The sequence below is a fragment of the Scyliorhinus canicula genome, chromosome 3 (assembly GCF_902713615.1).
Source record: "Scyliorhinus canicula chromosome 3, sScyCan1.1, whole genome shotgun sequence".
Lineage (NCBI taxonomy): Eukaryota > Metazoa > Chordata > Chondrichthyes > Carcharhiniformes > Scyliorhinidae > Scyliorhinus > Scyliorhinus canicula.
The window spans coordinates 242,608,840-242,636,427 of record NC_052148.1 but is presented as its reverse complement, the minus strand read 5'-3'; the positions used below and the strand labels follow the sequence as shown (position 1 = coordinate 242,636,427).

At 44.5% G+C, this 27,588-nt stretch overlaps 1 protein-coding gene across 2 annotated transcripts in view; it reads left to right on the top strand.

The window, feature by feature from the left end:
- Nucleotides 1–27,588, top strand: part of naa15a (N-alpha-acetyltransferase 15, NatA auxiliary subunit a) — a 117,285-nt gene that overhangs the window by 23,451 nt on the left and 66,246 nt on the right. For both annotated transcript variants that reach the window (XR_005460094.1, XM_038792487.1), the window contains exons 2-4: nucleotides 8,179–8,263; nucleotides 17,637–17,741; nucleotides 19,315–19,472. Coding sequence is in view for 1 of the 2 variants with exons in the window: in XM_038792487.1 (XP_038648415.1) it covers nucleotides 8,179–8,263; nucleotides 17,637–17,741; nucleotides 19,315–19,472 (348 nt within the window). In the remaining variant the exon portion in view is untranslated. The remainder of the gene's footprint in view (nucleotides 1–8,178; nucleotides 8,264–17,636; nucleotides 17,742–19,314; nucleotides 19,473–27,588) is intronic.

Below are 27,588 nucleotides of genomic sequence, written 5' to 3'. Positions count from 1 at the left end.
CTGCTTTCCAAGTGGATAGCAGGTTAAAGTCCATTGATAGCCAGAATTCCTGCCAGCCTGTCGCGGCTGGTATTTTAAAAAGTCGATCACGGCCATTGGGCACTTCCTGCGATTGGAACGCCAAGACCGATTGCTTCGTGACTCTCCTGATACCGGGTCGCGGCCCTGAGTTCAAAAATGACTAGCGATTATGGAGAACATATTATGGAAATAGGGGAAGGTGGCAAACTGGATTTGTAAATATTCTGAAGGGAGAACAGTTTTTCAGAGTGGTTAAAAATATGGAATGGTTTTCCACAGGATTCGGGTCTTGTGCCTAATTTGTTTACTCTAGGTACAGATGATTTGGATATATGAAGAGGAAGTGGAATTGAAATTTGTGGATGCAGTTATTTCTCGCTTAACAGGATTTGATCAGGTTGTTTGATTACACAATATCGAACATCCATCCATTTAATGTTGCGATGCTTGCTATTATATACATAGTTTGCCAGCGGACCACAATTTGGAGAATTTAAATTTATTGATGAAAGAAGCTTTATTGTTTATTGAATTTGAGTGGTTGCAGAGATATTAAAACCCAATATTTAAATAATGAATTCCCACCAGTGAATAACCAAGTTGATTATAATTGGAAATAACTAAACAGATCTGCCAGCATTTGTGGAGGGAGAAAAGATTACCAATTTCAGCTCAAGGACCTTTCTCCAGAACTCTCAAATTCTATTGTGTTTTATTTATTCAGTCTGTGAGTAAAGGAACTTTCTCCAAAACAGACAAAGGAACTAACAGGGATAAACACAAAAGCAGCAAGTCCAACATGAAAACTCATCCAAACTGACAGCAACCTAATAACATCAACTCAGTTTCTTCCGCGAATTGTTCTGTATGCTTTGCTTTATCCTCAATTATTCATGCAGCTTCTTTGCGCTCACTTTGTCATTCTTGCTGCTCCTCCTATCCCCCTCAATTGACTTTTCACTCTGACTGGAATCCTCACTCTCTACAATCTCTTGCTCAATGATCAGTATCCCTCTGATTTTATCTTTACATCCTGTGTCTGCATTCAGTTCACTAGTTCTGTGTTTAACGATTCTTTTATCACTGTTCAATGCTGAAACCACTGAATATTTTGAATTTATTTATTTTATATTTCAAATTTTAAAAAACTTTTTTCATCTGGGTAGGTACTACATATACGGTGTTATCATTTCCTTTTTTTTAAATTTAAAGTACCCAATTCATTTTTTCCAATGAAGGGGCAATTTAGTGTGGCCAATCCACCTACCCTGCACATCTTTTGGGTTGGGGCGAAACCCACGCAAACACGGGGAGAATGTGCAAACTCCACACGGACAGTGACCCAGAGCCGGGATCGAACCTGGGACCTTGGCGCCGTGAGGCTGCAGGGCTAACCCACTGCGCCACCGTGCTGCCCGGTGTTATCATTTCCTGATGAGAAATGCCGAAAGGAACAAAATCCCAGTTTATATGTTTTCTTTTAATGGGAAAATCTGGTTTGCTTAATGCTGTTTTGCTTAAAGTTGCACTTGTCCGAATGTAGCAGTGGCGTAAAGCGAGAAATTACTGTAAAACCAAAATAAGACTTCAGAGAGGGATGCCTTGTTGCACAAGCAGGATTGACCTATCATAGATGGTGGCACGGCGGCCCAAAGGAGGGAAGGCGTATCTCTTAAGAGTCCTCATCGTTGACTCTGAACCTGATAAAGATTCACGGACGGGGAAACGATAGCTGGTAAATTAGCGCGCCTGTATGTTGAAGACGACTTGGAAGAAGCACTATGGTAGCAAGCAAACAGATTGTACTCTTCAAGGCCCATCATCTGAAGAATCCCATAGGATATAGCTGTCAGAATAGGCCTGCAGCAGTCAGTGAGCGAACCTACATGAGAGCCTACTTCAGACTTTCCTCATCGGTCCACCTCTCATTAACGCAATTGCCCATGACAGTACAGGTAGACGTGACAAATATGGTTTATGTGAAGATGAAATCCCATCTTCACACTGAGGACATAGTTTGAAAAAAATATATATATTTTTATTCTCCTTTTTTACATTTTCTCCCAAATTTACAGAACAATAAACAATCAGTAACGAATGTAATGTCAATCCCCATATCAAAAACAACTATCCCATCCTCCCACCAAACTCCAAACATTATCCCGCATGTTAACATAAACAAATGACGAAGAGAAATCAGGAATCACCCATAGTCACCATTAACACGTATGACATCCACTATAAAGACATGTTTGCAAAGTGACGACGGCTAGAACCTGAATATTCTAGGATATTGACTAATTCGGAAGAAAGGAAATGAGGTGGGGTAACTTTGTTAATGTATTCAAAACTGCATTAAACAGATTTTTGATCAACAAGTAAGTCTAGGGTTATGGGATCCAGGCATGAAAGTGGAATTATGGCCACAATGAGATCAGCATTGGTCTTGAATTGCAGAGCATGTTCAATGAACCAAATAGCCTGCTCTTATTTATTCTAATCCTAAAGCAGTTTCCCTGCAAGTAAAGCTGTACCAAATATGAAACCAATTCCTATCTTCAATATAACTGCACAAAAGGCAACAGAAGTTGTCTTTTTGTATTTGAAGACAGCTGACTGAATTTAGAGTTTGCTCCACCTAATCAATTTAATCTTGAATGTTAACATAGCAGTCTTGAACTGAATTTCAGAGCGATACAACTCTGCAAAGAAAATTCTTGTAAATGTATGAGATTTACAACAGAAATTAATCTCATGTCTACAGCCCTTCGTTTTTGACTCAACTTTGAAACAGCCTGCTTTTTTCTAGTGCATGAGATACCCACATACATTTGTTTTGAAAAATATATTTATTCGGGTTTTCAAGATTTTAACATTTTAATCACACACAAACAAACCCTACCCCTTGACGGCAACCCAGATCCCCAAAATATAAGACTAACAAATCCCATCTCTAGTGGAACCCCTCATCTGCCTCTCTCAGAGCAAATTTCACCGTCTCCAAATACAGGAAATCCATTAGATCCTCCGGCACGGGGGAAGAGAAGCTGACCATAACAGATCCCGCCTCTGAACAATCAGCGAAGCAAAGGCTAAAACATCTGCCCCTGCACCCCTGCAGGTCTGAAACCCTGAATATGGCCTCCAGGGGATCCGGATCCAAATCCAGGACCTCCGACATAGCTGGCTGAACCCCTCGCACACAGCCAACAGTCGGCTCATCCTCGCCTTCATTAATTGTGCCCTGCATGCCACATCCAGTTGAATCAACCCCAGCCTCGCGTACGAGATTTTGAGTTTGTGATCTGTTCTCCAGGTCGACTTTGGCTCTTAGCCCTCTGTTGATCTCTGCCACCATCTGCAGCTCCTCGTCCATCGAGGTGAACTGATCGCTATGCCATGAGAATTCCTCCTCCACCACCCCCTTCATTTTCGCCCCTTGCTCTACACTGCTGTTGGAGCCTTCAACTCCTCTCTCATCGGGGCAACGATCTCACCCATTCCTTAAGCGAGGTCATCATCCCTGTCCAATGCCTTTCAAAATGTTTTGAGAACAACCATTCAAATTCCCCAGCCAACATTTCAGCCATCTTTTCCACTGTGATGGGCTCGACCTCACTCAATGGACTCTCTCCCGCCACTCTCTTCCTCTGTAGCAGTCCTCGGCATACTATTGCTCACTCCCTTTTTCCCTGGATTCTATTTTCTGGTTTTGACATTCTATGTGCCACAGTCCTTCCCACAGCTTCTCACAAGAGTGCAAAGGGCCTATAAAACAAACTGCTCTGGCAGGAGCCACCAAACATGCGACCTCCACCTATATGCTTCAACCTGAAGTCGTCCCCTTCATATGTTTAAGTAACTCTATTTGCATTACTGAATTGAAATAGAAAACCAATATTTTCCCATCTTCCTCCTTATCGGAATTTCCTCATACAAAGCAGCATTAGTCTTTTTCTATATCCAATCATTCATGAAATATGGGTTTTATTGGCAAGGACGGCATTTATTGTCCACCCTTAATTGCCCTTGATTTGGAGGTGAGCCTCTACCTTGAAGCACTGCAACCCATCTGGAGAAAACACAAGGGCTTTTAGGTAGAAAGTTCCAGGATTTTGATTGCAACAATGATGAATGGTATTACATTTCTAAGACTGAATGGTATGACTTGGGCATGAACTTGCAGGGAGCTTGGGTAGTATCTGGGGTTTTTTACCTTTTTGTGTTAAAAAAAATTTTTTGTCCCCAGTTGCTTGTACTCCCTCAGCAGAACTTTATTCTTCGTCCTACCCGTGTCATTGGTAACTGCATGGATAATGGCAACTGGATTTTACACTCTGACTCGAGTCCTGAGAAGATATCTTTAACCCTAGCACCAACATGCCCTCTGTGATTCATGCTCCTGGCCTTAGAGAATGGTATTTATTTCCTAACTATACTGTCCCCTACTGCAACTACATTCCTTTTCACTCACCCCATTTGAATGGCTCCCTGCATTATAGTGCTATAGTCAGTTTGCTTATCCTCCCTATAGTCTCTGCTTTCACACACAGGTTGCTTGAACTTTTTGGAGAATTGCAGGTGCTGAATTCAGACATTACTATCTTCTGGATCCTCATACCTTTCTCACTTGCAGTCATACCCTGCTGTCCCTGACCACAGACTGAATCTGAAGTACCGAGCCTAAGGAGCATGACTGTCTCTTTGAAAGTTCAGGTAACTTTCCCCCCTTCGTGATGCGTTGCTGTGTCAGAAGCTAGGACTCCAGCTCATCAGCTCTGAGCTGAGGTTCCTTGAGCTGCCGTTGATCACATTAGTGGCCACAGGTTATCTCGTGCTCCAACAGCAACAAGTCCTGCCATCTTAATTGTGCTTAATTTAACTAATTAACGTTCAAGTTTATCACTCCACTGTTGTTTGGTGTTATTAATTAAGCTATAAATTTAATGCAATACCTGTATCTCCTCAGTACTGGTTTAAACTACTGAGTATGTTAAGTGGAATAAAATCTTAAACATTTACTAAATACTCACCTACATACTCACCTAATTAAAGCTTTGAACACTCAACAGCTTCTGAAATGGAAAAAAATAAAGAAACGGCACCTCTTTCTCCTTTTCTACAGCATCCCCAACTCCACCAAATTGCCACTCGTAGCTCGTTGCACTCCAGCCTCGTCACACTCTGCCCCCACCCTCCCGACCATTATCTGCCATCTAAATTTTAATTGACAAGTTTTGAAGTGTGATGGGGTAGAGGAACCCGATCGTTTATGTGCATAGATGTTAGAAAGTGGCAACACATATTGAGAGAATAGTCAGCAAAGCATATGAGATCTTGAGCTTCATAAATTAAGGTTCTGAGTACAAAAGAGGAAATTATGCTGAACCGTTATAAAGCTTTGGGAGTTTGGTCACAAAATGGAAGGAAGTATTTGAGGGAGAGAGCGGGTAAATGGAGTTGAAATCAACCATGATTGATTGAATGGTGGAGTGGACTCGATGGGCCGAATGGCCTTACTTCCGCTCCTATGTCTTATGGTCTATGAGAGGGTGCAGAAGAGATTTGCCAGAATGGTTCCAGGTATAAGGTATTTTAGCTGAAAGTTGGAAGAGCAGGGGAATCTTCTCCCTGTGAGATTGAGAGGTGATTTAGCAGAGGTGTATAAATCATGACTGATTTATGCAAAGGCTATTCCCATTCGCTGAAGGTACAAGGGCTAGGAGTGACGGATTTTGAGTATTTGGGCAAAGATACAAGGGGTTGGAAGGAAGTACTCTTTCACATGGTACCATTTCGAATGGTAATCTCAAATCACTGCCTGCAAATGTGATGCATGTGGAGATATTGAATATGCGCTGAAGGGAAAAAAACTTGGAGATAAGGGGATAGAACAGGGTAATGGGGCTAACTGAATTGCCCTGCAGAGTGCTAGCATGAATTCATAAGGGCCAAATGGCCACCTGTGTCCTAATGACTTTACGACTTAAATTTATGGGCGGCACAATAGCACAGTGGTTAGCACTGTTGCTTCACAGCGCCAGAGCCCCGTGTTTGATTCCTGCCTGGGTCACTGTCTGTACGGAGTCTGCACGTTCTCCCCTTGTCTGCATGGGTTTCCTCCGGGTGCTCCAGTTTCCTCCCACAAGTCCTGAAAGACGTGCTGTTAGGTGAGTTGGACATTCTGAATTCTCCCTCAGTGTACCCGAGCAGGCGCCGGAGTGTGGCAACTAGGGGATTTTCACGGTAGCTTCATTGCGGTGTTAATATAAGCCTACTTGTGACAATAAAGATTATTGTGCAGCATGGTAGCATAGTGTTTATCACAGTTGCTTTGCAGCTCCAGGGTCCTAGGTTCGATTCCGGCTTGGGTCACTGTCTGCACATTCTCCCCGTGTGTGCGTAGGTTTCCTCCGGGTGCTCCGGTTTTCTCCCACTGTCCAAAGATATGCAGGTTAGGTGGATTGGACTTGCTAAATTACCCTTGGTGTCCAAACGGGTTGGGTGGGGTATTGGGTTATGGGGATAGGGTGGATGTGTAGATTTGGGTAGGGTGCCCTTTCTAAGGGCTGGTGCAAACTCGATGGACCGAATGGCCTCCTTCTGCAGTGTAAATTCTGTTATTATCAGTAACTGATTCTGGTTTGAGTTCCATTTTGTGGCATTTAATATTGGGTGCTGAAAAAATTGAGCTATGGTTAATTGTTATTGGTGACTTATACAAAGTGGCCTTGGTGCTATGATTGAGTCTGAAATTGAAATGAAATGAAATTGGAGAAAATGCTAAGATTATGCACATGTGACTAGAGATGTGTTGCGAGTTCTTGTAAAGCAAGGGTAGATTAGAGATAGGGTGATGCTTTAAGAATATGATTGAACTGGACTTTCTAAAGGTATATGGAGGTAGAGAGTAATTTGGGGAGTTGTAGAAACAGTGTCTGAGAATATGCAGAGTGACAGTCACAGAATTTGAGCCCAAGAAAGGAAAATTGGGTAGTTTAGAATAAAGGTGACAGCAAGTCCAAAGATGGTGTAGTGGGATCATGGCAGAAACTGCAGTTTGTGTTATGGCCAACGTGAAATTGAAAAGGGCTTTAGAGACGCACAGGAGGTAAGAGAGTGTATACAGACTGATCAAGTGGCTTCAGATGCTAAAGTTTTAAATAAACAAAACTCGCAATAGATTAGAAGGTGCTCACAGGATTTGAGATGTATTTTTTGAGTGTAGTAGGAGGATGATTAGCTTGCATGGCACAGTGGTTAGCACTGTTGCAGACCAGGAACCTGGGTTCCATTATGGCCGTGGGTGATTATCTGTATGGAGTTTGCACATTCTCCCCATGTCTGCGTGGGTTTTCCCTGGGTGCTCCAATTTCTTCCCACTGTCCAATGAGTATTATTTAAATGGTGATAGATTAGGAAATATTGATGTGCAAAGTGACCTGGGTGTCCTAGTACACCAGTTACTGAAAGCAAGCTTGTAGATAATCTTGTCACAAGTGGGCTTACATCAACACTGCAATGAAGTTACTGTGAAAATCCCCTAGTTGCCACATTCCGGCGCCTGGGTATACAGGGAGAATTCAGAATGTCCAATTCACCTAACAAGCACGTCTTTTGGGACGTGGGAGGAAACTGGCGCACCAAGAGGAAACCCACACAGACACGGAGAAAGTGCGGACTCCACACAGACGGTCACCCAAGCCGGGAATTGAACCTGGGACCCTATTTTCAAAATGTCTGTAGTTACTTTGGAATTTTTGTGACGTGGGAATTAGTGATCTTTTTATTCGGGTGGTACTTGACTTTGTACTGGTCTTCAGCACTAAATTTTCATGCTAAGTTCCAGAGAACAGCTACTCTGGCTGTAATATCAATTTCAAAACATTCCTCCATTTAAGATGGGTAAAAATGCAGACAAAACATGAAATCTGAAGAAGTAAAAAACTGACCAAAAATTTGTCTGATCTGATTCTACCTGGTATTTTGGGTAATCTACCTGGTATTTTGGGTTATATGGATATTTAAACTGTATCTAATGATATTTAGAGTAATGAAATACCCCAAATTTTCCATCTTTCATTTCAGAAGCGTAAGGTTGTAATCTTGTGGCTTTCATGTGTTCTGACTGTCATCATTTTCCCCCTCTTGTCGCAGAAATGCTATGAACACAAGCAGTACAGACATGGGTTGAAGTTCTGCAAACAAATTCTTAGCAATCCAAAATATGCAGAACATGGAGGTAAGTTAACTTTGGATCGATGGCTTTGATAATGAATTTGTATTTACTCGTTAATGGCCCCAAACATCATGTGCCTTGTCTTTGCATCTATGTATGTTTTTATAATGTGAACACCATCTTTGGTTTGGTATATAGAATTGCTGCTATGATTATGGTTAATAGTTATGAGGGTGATTGGAGTTGGAGGGGCAGTGGGGGTAAATTCATAGATGTATTAGTTTGCAGATCAATGATTGAATTTGTTTAAAAAAAAATATTCATGGATGAGGGTGTCACTGACCACGCCAGCATTTAATGTCCACCACTAATTGCCATTGAGAAGATGGTGATGAGCTGCCGCCTTGAATCCCTGCAGTTCATGTAGTGTAAGTACACCTAAAGTGCTGTTAGGAAGGGAGTTTTCAATCAAGTAACCATGCAAGTACGGTGATATATTTCCAAGCCAGGACGGTGTATGACCTGGAGGGAGACTTGTGGTCATTATCAATTTGGAAGGTGTTGCCTGAGGAGTCTTGGTGAGTTCCTGCAGTGCATCTTGTAGATGGTCCACACTGCTGCCATTGTGTGTTGGTGGTGGAGGGAGTAGTGTATCTATGTGGATGGAGTGCCAATCAAGTGGGCTACTTTGTCTAGGATGGTGTTGGGCTTCTGGAGCTGCACTCATCCAGATGACTGGAGAATACTGACTCCTGACTTGTGCCTTGTAGATGGTGGCAGGCTTTGGGGAGTCAGGAGGCGATTTATGCACTGTGGGACTTATAGCCATGTAGCTGCTCTTGTAGCCACTGTATTTATATGGCTCGTCCAGTTCAGTTTCTTTCAATGATCAATCCCCCACCCCCACCCATATGTTGATAGTGGGGGAATTCAGCGACGGTACAGCCATTGCATGTCAATGGTTAGATTATCTTGGAGGTAGTCATCGCCTGCTGTGTCACGAATGTTACTCACCACTTGTCAGCACATCCTGGATATTGTCCAGGTGTAGCTGCATTTGGATATGGACTGCTTAAGTGCCTGTGGAGTCATGAATCTTGCTGAACGTTGTAAAGTCATCAACGAACATCCCCGCTTATGATGAAAGGAAAATCAGTGATGAATCAGCTGAAGATGGTTCGGTCTAGAATGTGACACTGAGGACCTCCTGTAGTGGATGTCCTGGTACTGAGATGATTAACCTCCAACAATTGATTAACTTCCAACAATCACAGCCAGCTCCTTTTGTGTTAGGTATGACTAATCAGCAGAGGGCTTTCTCCCTGACTCCCATTGACTCCAGTTTTGTTTGGGCTCTTTGATGTCATCCTCGGTCAAATACTGCCTTGATATTAAGGGCAGTCATTCTCACCTCGCCTCTGGAGTTCAGCTCTTCCGTCCATGTTTGAACCAAAGCTGTAGTGAGATCAGGAGCAGAGTGACTATGAGGGAACCCAAATTGAGTTATCAGTGTGTAGGTTTCTGCTAAGCAAGTGCCACTTGACAGTGCTGCTGATGACAGCTGATCGAGAGTAAACTGATTAGGGGCTGGTTTAGCACAGGGCTAAATCGCTGGCTTTTAAAGCAGACCAAGGCAGGCCAGCAGCACGGTTGTGGTTGTAACCTCAATCACGATTCTGCTGTTGCTGATGGCCCACAGCCCATCATGATTTCCCAGTCTTGAGTTGCTAGCTCTGTTGAAATTTACCCCATTTAGCATGGTGGTAGTGACGCACAACACAATGGTGGGTATCTTCATTGTGAAGCTGAGATTTTATTACCACAAGGACTATGCGGTGGTTGCTCCTATCAATATTGTCCTGGACTGATGCATCTGCGACAGGCAGATTGTTGAGGATGAGGTCAAGTATACTTTTTCCTCTTGCTGCCCTCACCACCTGCTGCAGACCCAGCCTAACAGCTATGTCCTTTAGGACTTGGCTAGGTCGGTCAGTAGTGGTGCCACCGAAGCACTGTTGGTAATGGTCATTGAGGTCCCTCACCCAGAGTACATCTGTGCCAATGCCAACCTCAGTGCTTGCTCCAAGTAGAGTTCAACATGGAGAAGCCCGAAAGTCAGCTGAGGGGTTGTGGTATGTGGTAATCACAGAAGACTTCCTTGTCCATGTTTGACCTGATGCCATGAGACACATGGAGTCCAGAGTCAATGTTGAAGACAGGGCAGCCACCTCTGATGTTGGGACAAGACATACCCAAGGATAGTGATGGTGGTGTCTGGGATATTATTCCTTGAATATGACTGTCGGGCTGTTGCTTGAATAGTCTGTGGAACAGCTCACCAAACTTTGGCACAAACCCCCAAATGTTAGTAAGGAGGACTTTGCAGGGTTGTACCCTCCATAAATTTGAGGTCATCTGCTGCTTGAGTCTTAAACTTATGCCACATACAATTTAATCATCATTCCTTGCTCTTTGGCCAGGAGCTGCTGGTTAAGTAGCATCCTATTTTAAAATCCTTGTTTTCAAATCCCATTGCGGCCTCACCCCACCCTACCTATGTGATATTCTGCAGCTGCACAACCCTTGAAGATATTTGTACTTCTCCAGTTTTGGCCTTGTGAGAATGGGTCACTGCATCATTGGCAGACATGCCTCCAGCTGCAAATCATTGGGCCCTGGAACCTCCTCCCTAAGTGTCTCTGCTTTCCCCTCAAATGATTTTTAAAACCTACCTCTTTACCAGGTATTTGGTCACCTGCCCTAAATTTTACTTTGAAGTGCTCCTGTGAAGCACCTTACGATGTTTTACTGTTTAAAAGATGCAATATCAATACATGTTGTGGTAGTGCCGGTGTGGTTCAGCTATACAGTGACTTAAGTTGTTGTGTCATTGAAGAAAGGTTTTTAAAATTGGTTTTGTGTCATAAGCTTTATTACGTGCAAAGAGATTTCCTTTTTAGGTGGGTCCTATCCTTCATTTCCCCATGCTACTGCAAACTACTTCAGGAGAGGCAGAGTTGACTTTTTGGGACAATTTTTTTCTCTCCCTTTAAAAAAAATTTAGAATAGCCAATTATTTTTTCCAATTAAGGGGCAATTTAGAGTGGCTAATCCACCTAACCTGCATATTTTTGGATTGTGGGGGCGAAATCCACGTATACACGGGGAGAATGTGCAAACTCCCCATGGACAGGGATCAATTTTTGGGACTACTCTGGTTGATCAGTTTTATGGGATTTTGATATATTGATGTAACACCTGTTTCTGCATTTTTGGCAGGATGAATCAGGTAAGGAAAAACAATTAATATTTTGCAGTGGCCCAGTGCTCTGACTTTTTTTTCTGCTTATTTTATTTTTTTAATACTAAATCTGAATATTATTCTAAAATCTGAGAGCAATGGTTTATATTGAACGAACACAGTATTTATCAGGCTGATTTTGTTGTTACCTTGTGCACTTTTTACTTTTCTACCATGATTTTCTATGCATCCAGTTTTTTTTTATGGGGCGGCATGGTAGCACAGTGGTTAGCATTGTTGCTTCACAGCGCCAGGGCCCCAGGTTCGATTCCTGGCTTGGGTCACTGTCTTTGCGGAGTCTACACCGTCTCCCCTTGTTTGCATGGGTTTCCTCCGGGCGCTCTGGTTTTCTCCCACAAGTCCCAAAAGACACGCTTGTTCCCTTATTCTTATTCCCACATTCTGCTCTTTCACGTCGATCGCTTTATTCTCATCCTTTATTCTTTTTCTTTCAATCATGTACCAAACCCATTTAAATATTCATCTGACCTCTCCAATCATTTAACGGGCAGTGAATTTCACAGTCATAAGATCCTGTTTTTAAAAATAAATCTATCTCTCGTAAGTGTTTCATATTTAATTCCTTATCTGGAGCAGTTTTCAAGTCTTCCTTTATATTTTCATTCCCTCACATGAAGCAGTAATTTAGTGTACCTGCACGATGCACCCTCTATTGCATTCCTTTAGCAATGAGCCCAAAAGTGGTCTTGGAAATTTTTTATATAGGATTACCATTTAAGTCTTGACATTTTGTTCTGTAATGCTCGCCATAAAGTTCCCATGTCAATTGTTAAAGCAGACTTTACTATCCAGTGACTGAGCACATGCCTAGGGACTTGATTTTGTATTAAACCAGACTCGCAAGCTTGATTTTCTGTACTACAAGTTTTATGTTCTCTTTCTTTCCTGAAGGCACTTAACTCCTTGGCAAACAGGAAATGTCTTCCACCTTACGCAAATGACTGTTGTTACATGTGTGATCCTCAACTCTGGGTATAAGAGGCTGATCCTGTTCTCATTAAGTATCCAAACACATACATCTACTACAGTGACAGCTACATATCCATTACAAGCAACAAACCTAGTGCTGATTCGTGACACGATGTCCCACCTGCCATCCCATCAGCAAAACCAACCCAATCCAGAGAAGACGTTGACTCCAATTGCAGCACCCACACCAGTATCTGATACTATGGCAAGCTAGTTGAAGGATCAAACTGGAGCCAGTCTCTATACTGTCATATTTATCTACAGAGTTATACATTACAAACATACACCATCTAAACCAACAATCAGACTTTGTGTCTATTTATTCGGATTCAAATGCATCACCAGTTATTTCCCACCACCTGCATGCAATTAAACATTATTAATATACAATTATCACTGCCCTCACTATGACCAGATAACTGCAGAGATCATTGATGGAACTTGAGATATTCCTGGTCTTTATGACCCAGCTGTTTTAGAAATAAGCTAGTTCAGGAATTGGTGTCACTAAATGACTGCTATTTACCAATAATTCAGTAATATATAAGGCAATGCAGCATCTTCTTTACATTGCTTATTTCTTTGCAAAGAATTATAGAATCATAGAATCACTGCAGTGCTGGAGGACTAAGGGACAGTTCATCAAGGCCAAAGCACCTAACCACATTTTTGGACTGTAGGAGGAAACCGGAGCATCCGGAGAAAATCCATGTAGTCATGGGGAGAAAGTGCAAACTCCACACAGTCACCTGAGGCCAGAATGGAACCCGGGTCCCTGGAGCTGTGAGGCATCAGTGCTGACCACTGTGCCACCGTGCTTCTAATTCATTATGTCCCTACAAAGTAATATCTGAGTTTTTGTTGCTATCCTCTGTCCTGTATGATTATGGACCCTTTCCACAAGTTTGTTCCACTTTTCTAGCCTAGCTTTGTTTTTATTTTGCGGTAGCCATTCTTCAATCACTCAAGATGGTGAAAAATGTAAACTGGCATGCCACTGATCCTCCAATGTGCCACGGTGATCTATAGCTGATGCCATTGGAATTTATAAATACATGCAATGTACAATCTTACAGAAATTGTTCAAAATTAATTTGTTATAGTGTACTCTAATTTTTTGATTAAAGCAATATTCTCATCTGTTCAGTAGATTTGTGATTGACCTCGATTGCTTTCATTTGACATTGCCGTTTTTGTCTGCTGCATATCGTCATCTGGAATATCAATATCTAGGTGTAGCTGCCTCTGATTGTGTAGCTTGCTGCTGGTTCTGTAACTTTTTACGCTAAGTGCAGAATTCAGCAGTAAATAACACTTCAATTTTGAAGAAACGTCAACCTGTCTTTTCTCTCTACAGATAAGTGACTGACTACTATGCTTTCCCATTTTCTATTTTTATTCCATTTACAGACTTTTTAAAACAAGAAATTACTTTTGCTCGGCTCAATGCCTTATATGTAGGGTGGCATGTGGCACAGTGGTTAACACTGCTGCCTACAGCTGTGTGGAGTTTGCACATTCTCCTCGTATCTGCGTGGGTTTCACCCCCACAACCCAAAGGTGTGCAGGTTAGTTGAATTGGCCATGCTAAATTGCCCCTTAATTGGAAAAAAATTAATTGGGTGCTCTAAATTTATTTTTTAAAAAGATGTGTGCAAAACGTCCGGACATGCTACGGCTGACTTTACCTCTGGGGGAGACTAAGCAATCTCCCCTGCAAGAGGGAGCTTATGTTAGTGATGAGCCTATTTGAGTTTGTTCTTGGATACTGCTCTCCAATTTGGTCAGTAATGAGCTCAAATTGAGTTTCGCCGTACATTCTTGTGGTTTTCAGAAAGAAAATTCTTTCAGCAGATAGATATTTAAAAACAAATTTTGTTCTGTGTGATCTGAAAGAGTACAGTTAATGAGATGACTCCCCTGCCACATGGGGAATTGAGGATACTGCGAGGCTGAAGTGGAAGTATGTGTGCACAAGAAAGTTGTGATGGAGAACCACAGCTGGGAAGTAAGGATTAACTGAAAACCTTTGTGTCGAACTACTGTTTCCATGCCAGCAACTAATCATACTTTTTATTCGTTTTCCTGTTCATTTTGGAGATTATAAATTCCTTTTTATCGGAGATGTTTTCAAATGTGTAGACAGGGAAAAACACGACCATAAACAAACCATTGCCAATATAACAGCATATCCAGCCCCCCATTACCCAGATCTCCTACTTCCCTCCCTTTTCCCAGCATAAACCCCCCCACCCACCCACCCACCGCAAAGAGAAGAAATCCCCGATTCTTAAAAATCTTTTTTTTTTTTTAGAGTATCCAATTCATTTTCTTTTAAATTAAAGGGCAATTTAGTGTGACCATTCCACCTACCCTACGCATCTTTGGGTTGTGGAGCCAAATGCACGCAAACATGGGGGAATGTGCAAACTCCACACGGACAGGGGCTGTTTAGCACAGAGCTAAATTGCTGGCTTTGAAAGCAGACCAGGGCAGGCCAGCAGCACGGTTCAATTCCCGTAACAGCCTCCCCGAACAGGTGCCGGAATGTGGCAACTAGGGGCTTTTCACAGTAACTTCATTGAAGCCTACTCGTGACAATAAGCAATTTAAAAAAAAAATAAAAATTTCCGTCTAGAGCTGGGATCGAATCTGGGACCTCGGCGCCGTGAGGTAGCAGTGTTAACCACTGTGCCACCGTGCTGCCCTGACTTCCCCTCTTCTGGCTGTTCCGAATCCCGCCAGTTCAACAAGATCCTCCTCCAGAGGCTAACAGGGAGGCAAAGGCCACGACATCAACCTTTCTCCCCACCTGTATTCCCGGGTTTCTGTCACTCCAAATATTACCACCCGTGGGCTCTGTGTTACCTCCATTCCCAGAATCTTTGACAGTATTTTGGCAATCTCGGACACGCCCATAACATGTGGTTATGGTCCCCGGCACACCGTCCGCATCTATCCTCCACTCCTGGGAAAAACCACCGCATCCTGGATGTCATCATATGTGCCACTGCGCCACGTGGCGCCCGGGAACATCAATCATATTGGCATCAATTCAGTCCAAAATATTTACAAATCTCCAATCCTGTGGTCCTGCAAAAACATGCTTGCCTCTTCCGGAATGTTCATATACCCCAAATGTCTCACCTTCCTTGTGCGAGGCCACTTTAACCCTGCTAAACCCGTCCCTTCGTTAGCCAACTCTGCACCCAAATCCAGGTAAATTCAGATCATGTTCCATTTCCAGGCACACTTCTTCATCTGCTTCGCCCATCGTAGAATTTTCTCTTTGTCTCGGAACCTACCTAATCGCACCGCCATCACTCTGGCTGCTCACCCACCTTTAGATTTCTCTTTGTTGCCCTGTGCACTCAGTCCACTTCAAGGAGTCAATCAAAGGCCTCCTCTTCCAGCAGCTTTCCAAACATTTGCGCCACATAGTCTACTTGCGAACCGTCGATCTGGTACCCCTGCCTCAGAGATTCTGCTACCTCTTTTTTTAACATTAATTCGTGGGACGTGGACATTGCAGGCTGTGCCAGCATTTATTGCCCATTTATTTCTCTTGAGTTGCAGTTAAGAGTCAACCACATTGTTGTGGGTCTGGAGTCACATGTAGGCCAGACCAGGTAAGGATGGCAGATTTCCTTCCCTAAAGGACATTAGTGAACCAGATGGGTTTTTAAAACAATCGACAATGGTTTCATGGTCATCATTAGGTTTTTTATTCCACGTTTTTTTTTTTAAATTTAGAGTACCCAATTATTTTTTTTTCCAATTAAGTGGCAATTTAGCGTGACCAGTCCCCCTAACCAGCACATTTTTGGGTTGTGGGGGTGAAACCCACGCAGACATGGGGAGAATGTGCAAATTCCACACGGACAGTGACCCAGGGCCGCAGTCCCAGTGCTAACCATTGTGCCACATGTCGCCCCCACTTTTTTTTATTGAATTAAAATTTCGCCATCTGCAGTAGTGGGATTTGAACCTGCGTCCCCAGATCATTACTCTGGGTCTCTGGTTTACTAGTCCAGTGACAATACCACTATGTCACAGTCTCCCCAGGTGGATGATTCAGAGAATCATCCACCTTCTCTTCCAGCCACTTCTGGCTCTCTGCTACCAATCCTCACCTTCAATGAGGCCAGCCGGCCCTCGTGGTCAGCCACCAACTCTTCCATCTTTTGAATCAACTCTTCGTGGGCCTCGAGCCTCTATTCAACCCACTCAACGGCTGCCCGAATCGTGTTCGCCACCGTGGCCAGGTCCTCTGAGGTTTCACACCTCTGTTGCAGGAATTTTTACGTTAAAAAGCCAACCAGTTGATCATTGTGCTGCTAGTGCCGCCTCGGAGTCTGCCGCCATTTAAATTTTTTTTCCGAGAACATTCCTGGTCCGTTTGGTGCCCCTTAAAGATGCGCTTCTTGTTTGGTAAGATTTCAACATGCCCCTTTGCTAAAGACAACTTCCCCACTGCTCCTGTTCTTTTCCACATAGCATTCTCCTGCATGTACATGTGTTCATGTCTGAATAGCTCTGCATCGCGTGTGAGCCACCGAATGCGCAATCACTTCTACCATGGCGTAGCACATTCTGATGAGATTGTAGCCGTTTACAGTGAATATTTACCACAGTCAATATTGCCACCTGAAGGGAGCTACTGCTTATAAATGTCCTGTTAAAATTAAGTTACTCAGCAGTAATGCTGACAAGATTAGCCTGGTTTGCCTTTTGAAAAAATTAAATTTGGATTAGGCTTGATCAGGTATCAGCAAGTGACATAATTAACTCAGTTTCCCATGTCACTCCTGACTCTAGGGGAGATGCCGGCAATGTAATATGTCAGAGTAACTGCAGATCAATTTTCCTCATCTAGCAAAGGATTTAAGAGTGGTAGAAACATGAGATAAAGTTGCTGGATGGCTGATCCACTCTCTGGAATGTGGTTCATAGTTGAGAAATTTTAAAGTTGTGGGAAAATAACATATCTGGGTTGGTGAATATGGGAAGAAAAATTGCATACAAGTATGTTTTTCCAATCTAAATTATGGTGTGTGCTTTGAACAATAGCACTGCTGTGACTTTGTAACAAAATTATCAAATCCGTTACTCCATATGTCGTACATTTTATTTCTAATTTTGCAGAGACCCTGGCGATGAAAGGTTTGACTCTAAACTGCTTGGGAAAGAAGGAAGAAGCATACGAGTATGTGCGGCGAGGCCTTCGAAATGATCTGAAGAGTCATGTCTGTATCCTTTTTAACCGGGTTTTTTTAACACAAAATATTTGAAATAGATCAAATTATCTTCACATTACTACATCATCAAGCTATTCACAAGGCTAAATATCTTCATTGGGAGTCAAGTACATTGAGATGAAAAGGGACTGAAAAATATGTTTTTCTTGGCAGAGTGAAACGCTCCTCGTGGTTGGGTTCATTTCCCCTGGTGCTCCATCCCAACACCTACCTTGTTTCGGGGTGGTTTCCCATGCTGCATGATTCTGTCTTTTTTCTTTACACATTCTAGCCAGGAATGAACTGGCACCAAGTCACAGGAGTTAAAATAGACTGTGTCTCCTTTCTACAGCAGCATGCCAGAGTGCAAAGCAGGGTCTTTGTATATTTGTGACTGTTATATTGGCAGAACTCCCTCTTGTGTCTGAATGGCAAACACCCTCTTGGGTCTGAACAGCCTACTCCAGTTCCTATCTTCTTAAGCTTGTGTAGGATGAGTATTGCTTCGAACACACTTTTTTTCAAGTCAGCATTACTTAATTCTTTTAAAAAATAAATTTAGAGCTCCCAATTCATTTTTTCCAATGAAGGGCCAATTCAGCATGGCCAATCCACCTAGCCTGCACATATTTAGAATTGTGGGGGCAAAACCCACGAAAACACGGGGAGAATGTGCAAACTCCACACGGACAGTGACCCAGAGCCGGGATCGAACCTGGGACCTCTGTGCCGTGAGGCAGTAGTGCTAACCACTGCGCCACCATGCTGTCCTGCATGGCTTAATTCTGATGAGTAATTAAACCTGTTGTAAATTTACACACGATCAAAAATAACCATCTCACACCATTCCATAAAAAATGAGTGTCAAACTATATCAAAATATTTGTTCATTACTCTCATTGCAAGCTTCACGTTTACTGTTCTGAATTCATTAATGCTAATTTCCCGATGCTACTGCAATGCCTCAGTGAGAAGATCGGCTATTTTGCAAAGGAGCTGTTCTGGTCTAGACTGTTTAACAGTAATTAAATTCAAAAACAAAATGCTCACTATTCAGAATTGTGCTTAGTTTTTTTCTGCATATTTCATATACTGAGAATGAGCTGCATCTTAAATCTAAAATCCAACAAATCCTGATTCAGTTACACAAAGGCCAAGAGCCTCGAGGGGGTTGAGCTGCTGATTCTTTCCAAATTGGCAGACAGTGCTTGCAGCATGCTGATGCAGTTGCAGTTACTGCTGATAATGCAGATTATTGTAACCTGATTGCTTTTGATGATTCAATTTGTTGAATTCATTGTAGATTACAAACCCAGCCACTAGCCTAATAACGTTGAACACTAAACATGATCAATGTAATAACAGGATGCTGATTCATTTGTTCGTATTGAGTCCTCCCGGTGCCGTTTCTTCCTGTGGTTTAAGACCATCGTTGTCTTTCGTAGAGTTGTAAAACTTGAGAAGAATTGTGCACCAAAGGAAAATTACACCTGAATAAAATTAATACTGAACCACAAGAATATGGTGTATTTGCAAATAAGAACTTGAGAAAATTGCAAGTGCTGTTTTTCTTGACAATAACCTAGGTTGGCATGTGTATGGTCTCCTTCAGAGATCTGACAAGAAATATGATGAAGCCATCAAATGCTACCGGAATGCTCTAAAATGGGACAAAGACAATCTTCAGATTTTGAGAGATCTTTCACTTCTACAGATTCAGATGCGTGACCTTGAGGGCTACAGGGTGAGTGTTTGATGGTCCGAGTGAGAGATGCACTGTGAATGTGTTTTTCCTTGAACAGACTTTGCGTTCAAGTGTACTGACTAGTAAATTCCCATCCAGGGTAATAGACAAGAGCTTTGCCGTTGTGATACAGTATATACTTGGATTCATCGGGTTTACAGTGTAGAAGCAGGCCATTCGGCACATCGGGTCTACACCGACCCACTGAAAGAGCACCCTACCCAAGCTCATGCCTCCACCCTATACCAGTAACCCCACCTAAACTTTTGAAATCTGAGGGGCAATTTAGCATGGCCAATCCACCTAACCGGCACATCTTTAGACTGGGAGGAAACTGGAGAACGCGGAGGAAACACTCGGGAAGAAAGTGCAAACTCCACACACAGCCACCCAAGGCTGGAATTGCACCCCGATCCCTGGAGCTGTGAGGCAGCAGTGCTAACTACTGTGCCGCCGTGTCGCCTTGTGCAAAGGTAGAGTTTTAAGACCACATTTTAAAAAATATATATTTTTATTCAAAATGTTTGTCAAAAACATAATTTTTTGCATACCCATGTGCAACCATTAACATAACAAAATGAAATAAAAGTTAATCATAGATACAAAGAAACGAACAATACAACGTAACCATCTGCCCCACCGCGCGCGGGATGCTGCTGCTGCTGAATATTACTGCTCTCCTAGAAAGTCGAGGAACGGCTGCCACCTCCAAGAGAACCCCGCCATGGACCCTCTCAAGGGAAACTTTATTTTCTCGAGACTAAGAAACCCAGCCATGTCACTAACCCAGGTCTCTACAATCGGGGGGGCTTTGAGTCCCTCCACATTAAAGGATCCACCTCCGGGCTACCAGGGAGGCAAAGGCCAATACGTCGGCCTCTTTCGCTTCCTGAACTCCCGGATCATCTGACGCACCAAAGATTGCTATCCCTGGACTCTGCACCACCCGTGTGTCTAAGATCCTGGACATTGCCTCAGCAAAACCCTGCCAGAATCCCTTAAGAGCCGGGCATGCCCAGAACATATGGACATGGTCTGCAGGGCTTCCCGCGCACCTCGCACATTTATCCTCAACCCCAAAGAGCTTGCTCATCCTGGTTGCCGTCATGTGTGCCCGGTGGACCACCTTAAACTGGATTAAGCTAAGCCTGGCACATGAGGAGGAATTGACCCTGTTCAGGGCATCCACCCACAGCCTGCATCTAGCTCCTCTTCCCATTTGCCCTTAAGTTCCTCTACTGGGGCTTCCGCCTCCTGAAGTTCCTGGTAGATGTCCGACACCTTCCCCTCCCTTACCCAGGTGCCGGAGACCACCCTATCCTGTATCCTGCGTGGGGGTAGCAGCGGAAATGACACCACCTGTTTTTTTTAGAAAGGTACGTACCTGAAGGTATCTGAAAGCATTTCCAGGGGGCAAACTGAATTTCTCCTCCAGTTCTTTCAGGCTGGGAAAGGTCCCATCTATCCTTTTAACGCCCGCCCTATGCTAGCTTTGAAACCCTCTGTCTATCTTGCCCGGAACAAATCTGTGATTGTTGCGTCTCGGGGTCCAGACTGAGGGAGCCTCCCCCCTGTGCCTTCTCCACTGACCCCAGATCTTGAATGCCCCGACCGCCACCAGACTGGAGTAGCGGGCCGGTGAGAATGGCAGAGGTGCCGGTACAAGTGTCCCTAGGCTGGTACCTTTGCATGAGGCTTAAGACCACATATTTAACTAAATGGTAGAACTAAATTCTACACGGATAATATTTTAAGGAGTTGAATTCCGCTCTCTTCCATCGTCTTGCTTTTGCAGAATTGCCAGGTTGGAAACTGTTCCTGCCAATTCCACTTCCAAACCTCAAAAGTAGTGCAAAAGGAGCCTAAAAGTATCAATATTCGTGAGTTTTTCTTTAATAAATAAATAACTTCCGTGTACATTGAATTCATCAAAAGTCAAATATACTTTTGAATTCTTTCATATCAATTTTTTTTTCATGGCCAGTTGTCTTTGCACTAACACTTTAACTTTGCTCCCCATTTGGCTGGCATGTCAACATTAATGTGAGCCTCATTCCCAGTACAGACCAAATCTGTATCCGTTCTTTTGTCGGAAGTTTGATTATAAACCATTGCTGGGAAACACTGAAATCTTTATCTTCTGTTGCAGTACAAAATCGTTTCTCTTCATTAAACTTGTATACCATTCAGGGCTGGTTTGAAGCCTGCAATGTCTAATTTTCTTCCTTCTTTCAAAGCAAAGATTTGGATAGATACGCTAGAAACGGAATAAATTCTGGCAAATTCTTTTTAATCGACTTATTTTCCAACTGTGGCCACATGCTAGGCTTTCCTCTGTACATTTACTCTTTTAATTTAAAGTGTCCGATTCTTTTTTTTTCCAATTGAGCAATTTAGCGTGGCCAGTTTGCCTACCCTACACATCTTTGGGTTGTGGGGGTGAGGTCCACGCAGACACTGGGAAAAGTGCAAACTCCACATAGATAGTAACCCGAGGTCGGAATCGAACCCGGGTCCCTGGCGCTGTGTGGCAGCAGTGCTAACCCCCTGTACGAGGACAATTCAGATGGGCAATCAATGCTGGCCTTGCCAGTGATGCCCACATCCCCTGGATGAATAGATTTTTAAAAACATGCCATTTAACTTCAGCTAGCGTAGCTTCTTTGCGAACCAATTCAAACACATTTAATTTCTATCTGAAAACACATGTTTAAAAAAAATTGAGAACACAATCAATTTTTTTACCAATTAAGGGGCAATTTAGCGTGGCCAACACACCTACCCTGCACATTTTGCGTTGTGGTGGTGAAACCCACGCAAACATGGGGGAGAATATGCAAACTCCACACAGACAGTGATCCGGGGCCAGGATCAAACCCGGTCCTCAGCACCGTAGGCAGCAGCGCTAACCACTGTGCCACCTTTCTGTAAACTCATTTGTGTTGACGATAGTTGCATGAAAAAATGAGAACAGGCTGTACTGAATCTTTTTAAACAATCTTCTACAGCTTCATGGTTTGTGGGCTCTCTTTGCTGTATATTAAATAAAAGTTGTACAATACCGATAAAATGGAGAAATCTAAACATTCTTTATCTTGGTTAGCGTCATATCTTTACAGACAATCACTCATGTAGACAATATAGCTGTTGGTAACAAACCATAATCAGTTTTGCCGTATATACGTAAACTTACAAATGACCACAAGAGGGTGCTTTACACTCCACCTTCCATAGTGGAAAAAGTTATAAGGGGCTGAATTTTACATACCCTTGGCAGGCATAATTCCCATGAGAGGGACATGTAAAATGGTGGGCCCTATTCACCACCTTCCTGCTCACCCCAGAGCTTGGGACCATTGTATGAGGCCTGCCCACTATATTAAAACAAACAGTTATGGGTCAATTAGGCTTTTAAAAAATATATTTTTATTCTCCTTTCTCACATTTTCTCTCAAATTTACACCCATAAACAATAATCAGCAACAAATATGTCAATCGCCTGAACAATAACAACGATCCCATCCTCCCACCAACCCCTAAACATTAGCCTGCATGTTTACATAAACAAATGACAAAAAGGAATCAGCGATTACCCATAGTCACCATTAATACACACAGCCCCCATCCCACCCATCCACTCCAACTAATGTTCGATGTTATCCAGTTCTTGAAAGTGCATGATGAATAATGCCCATGACTTGTAGAACCTCCCCGTCCTTCCCCTCAGTTCAAACTTAACCTTCTCAAGCGTTTCCAACAGGTCCCCCCGCCACCCCAGGGCACAGGGTGGAGAGGCTGCTCTCCATCCCAAGAGGATCAGCCTTCGGGCGATCAACGAGGCAAAGGCTACGATATCTGCCTCCGTACCCGTTTCCAATCCTGGCTGGTCTGACACCCGAACATGGCCTCCTGGGGACCCGGGGTCAGTTTCACCCACACCATCTTGGAAATTACCCTAAAAACCGCCTTCCAGTAATCCTCTAGCTTTGGACAGGACCAAAACATATGAACGTGATTAGCGTGTGTCCCGTGTGTCCCCCCCCCCCCCCCCCCCCCCCCCCCCCCAGCAACACTCACACACACCTTCTATTCCTTCAAAGAATCGGCTCATCCTCGCACTCGTGAGGTGTGCTCTCTATATCACCATCAGCTGTATCAGCCCCAACCTCGCACATGAAGTGGAGGCATTTACTCTCTGGATCACCTCATACCAGACCCCCTCCTCTATAAGCTCTCCCAACTCTTCCTCCCACTTTGCTTTGATCCCTTCCAGTGGTGCCTTATCCTCTTCCAAAATAGCTCCGTACACCGCTGACACTACCCCCTTCTCCAGTCCCCTTGTCGTCAGCACCTCCTCCAGCAACGTGGAGGCCGGTTCCTCCGGGAAGCTGTGTCTCCTTTCTGGCAAAATCTTGAACCTGCATGTATCTAAACATTTCTCCCTGCTCCAGCCCATACTTCGCTTCCAGCTCCTTCAATCCTGCAAACCGACCCCTAAGAAGCAAATCTTTTAGCGTCTTCATCCCCTTTTCTTCACATTTCTGGAAATTTCCATCCAACCTCCCTGGCTCAAATCTGTGGTTTCCCACAAATCGGCATTTCCCTTGACCCTGCCCCCAACCCGAAGTGTTGGCGAAACTGCCTCCAGATTTTCAATGAAGCTATTATTATCGGAGTCCCTGAGTATTTCCCCGGAGCGATCGGGAGCGGCGATGTTGCTAGTGCTTTCAATCCCGACCCCCTGCACAAACACCTTCATTCTGACCCACTGGGAATTAACCCCTCTGACCCAGCTCCGCACCTTCTCCACGTTCGCCACCCAGTAGTAGTACATCAGGTTCGGAAGACCCAAACCCCCTGCCTGCCTTCCCCTCTGTGGCAGCACCTTTCTCACTCTGGCCACCTTCCCTCCCCATATGAACGCGGTAATCCTTCCCTCAATCTCCCTGAAAAACGCCTTTGGCAGGAAAATCGGTAGGCATTGAAAAATAAACAAAAATCGCGGCAACACATTCATTTTAACCGCCTGTACCCGACCCGCCAGTGACCGAGGGAGACCATCCCACCTTGCCAGATCGGCTTTCACTCTCCCCACCAAACTAGAGATGTTGTACCTGCGAAGCCACCCCCACTCCCGGGGCAACATGCACCCCCAGATACCTAAAGTGAGTCCCTGCCCTACGGAATGGCAGCCCCCCATCCCTGACCGAGACACCACAAAATACTCACTCTTGTCTAGGTTCAGCTTGTACCCTGAGAAAGACCCAAATACCCGCAGTAGCTCCAATATTACCCCTATCGACACACTCTGTTCCGACACATATAACAGCAAGTCGTCGGCATGTAAGGACACCCTATGCTCTATTCCTTTCCATGCTCCCGAACTTCTTAATGCGCTGGCCAACGGCTCAATCGCAAGTGCAAACAGCGGGGGGGGGGGGGGGCATAGGACATCCCTGCCTCGTCCCACAGTGGAGAGAAAAGTATCTCGAGCTGATGTAATTTGTGCGGACACTCGCCTTCGGCTCCTTATATAGTAGCTTTACCCAGTTCACAAATCTTGGTCCAATCCCAAACCGCTCCAGAGCTGCCATCAGGTACCCCCATTCTACCCGGTCAAACGCCTTCTCGATGTTCAATGCCACAACCACCTCTGTTTCCTTCCCTTCAGCCGGTGCCATAACGACGTTCAAAACCCTCCTAATGTTCGAAAACAGCTTCCTCCCTCTAATGAACCCTGTCTGATCTTCACCTTTCACCTTCAGGAGACACTCCTCCAGCCTACCCACCAGTACCTTCGCCAATACTTTTGCGTCCACATTCAGAAGTGATATGGGCCTATACGACCCACACTCCGTCGGATCCTTATCTTTTTTTACCAACAGGGAAATCGATGCCTGCCCCAAGGTTTGTGGCAACACCCCCTTCCCTATCACTTCTTCAAACACCCTCACCATCAGGGGTGCCAGTTTATCCTTGAATTTTTAATAATATTCCACCAGAAACCCATCCGGCCCTGCCACCTTCCCCGACTGCATCCTCCCAATCGCATCCTTTATCTCCTGCTCCACCATTGCTGCTTCTAATGTAGCCCTGTCCCCCTCCCCTAGCCTCGGGTACTCCAACCCATCTAGAAATTCCTGCATCTCCCGGTCTCCCCCGGGTGGCTCTGACCTGTACAACCTCTCATAAAACTCCTCAAAAACCTTGTTAATCAGCTCCGGAGCCACCACCAACCTCCCTACCCTCTCCCTCACCTGAAGAATTTCCCTTGCTGCTGCTTCCCTCTGGAGCTGACCTAACATATCTCCTTATCTCCATGTTCATAAACTGCACCCCTTGCTCGTCTCAGTTGGCGCACCGCCTTCCTGGTAGACAATCGGTCGAAGCTCGCCTGTAGTTCCTTCCTCTTTTCCAGCTTTGCAGGGTCCCCATCTTCTGCATAACTCCTAGCTACCTCCAACATCTCATCTATTACCCTCTGCCGCTCCAACCTCTCCTCTTTGTCCACCCTGGCCGTAAACAAAATTACCTCAACCCTCACCACCGCCTTTAGAGCCTCCCAGACAACTGCCTTTGACACCTCAGCCGTACAGTTGAAACCTACATATTCCTCAATTACTTTTTAAATTTTCTCACAGAACACTTGGTTCCCCAAAAGCCCCACATCCAGTTTTCCACCCTTTAGGGGGCCTTTACCCCCTTCTCCAGTACCATATCCACCGAATGCGGAGCATGATCTGACACAGCAATTGCCAAGTATGCCGACCCCTTAACCCCAGCCAGCAAAGCCTTCCCCACCACAAAGAAGTCGATCCACGAGTATACTTTATGGACTGCTGAGAAAAATGAGTACACCAGTTCCCTTGGGTGCAGGAACGTCCAAGTCGGAGATGGCCCCAAACACCACCTTCGCGAATCCCGCATTGTCGCAATGGGACCGTATACACTAATAATTAGCGCCACTAATCGCCCCTCCAGCACCCGTGACACAATCCCATATCTACCCCCCTGATATGCCACTACCTTCTCCATCTGGAAACGTACCCTTTTGTTGACCAGCACCGCTACCCCTTGAGGCCTTCCATCAAATCCAGAGTGAAACACTTGACTAACCCAGCCCTTTTTAAGTCTCACCTGGTCCTTCACCCTCAAGTGAGTCTCCTGCAGCATTGCCACATCGGCTTTCAAACTTTTAAGATGTCCAAGCACTCTTGACCAGACCTCCTCGCCCTCTCACGTTCCACGTGACTATCCTAACTGGGGGTCTCTCACCCCCCCACCCTTCTTATCCACCATCATCATACCACTGGGCCCTGCCCCATAGGCCTGACCCGCCCCTGTCCATTGTTAACATAGAACCCCTTTCTCACCCCTTCCCAAGAACCCCCCTACATTTCCTCTTGGAAAAAACATCTCCCAACGTCAACCCCCCCCCCCCCCCCCCCCGCCCCCGCTCTCCTCGTAGGCCCATTGAAGCCTGCTATCTACGCTCCCAACGTCTGCAACCCTCCCCTCACCTCACCTCTGTTCATTAGCTGACTTTAGTTAGCTTGCACGGGTGGCTCCCCCGCCAAGATATATCGTCCCCTTCCACCCAGTCCCAGAGAAAGAAAAAACAAACCCAACAATCCAACCCCTACAATTCACTGACATAAGATTTAACTGTCGCAACACAGAACGCCAATCAACCCAACCATTAACATGAACTCTGTAACAATGCAAAGAGAAGCAAATTACAATACACATTAGTAAAAAGAAAGTTGTCGCATTTATACATTTTCCATCTGCCCAACACTGTCCACAGTCTCTCTTCCAGTTCCGCTCCTCACATCTGTCCCAAGCCTTCTGCCCTCATGAAAGCTTCAGCTGCCTCCGCGTTATGCGTTATACGTTACCCTCAGCTTAGCCTGGTCCACCATACCAAATTGCACCCCCTTTTTGTACAGTGCTGCCTTCACTCGCCCGGACGCCGCTCGTCTCTTTGCCAACTTAACCGTCGAGTCCTGATAGATCCGAACTCCAGCACCGTCCCACTGCACCTTGCGCTTCTGCTTCGCCCAGCTTAACACCACCTCCTTTATGCAGTACCTATGGAAGCAGATAATTACTGCTC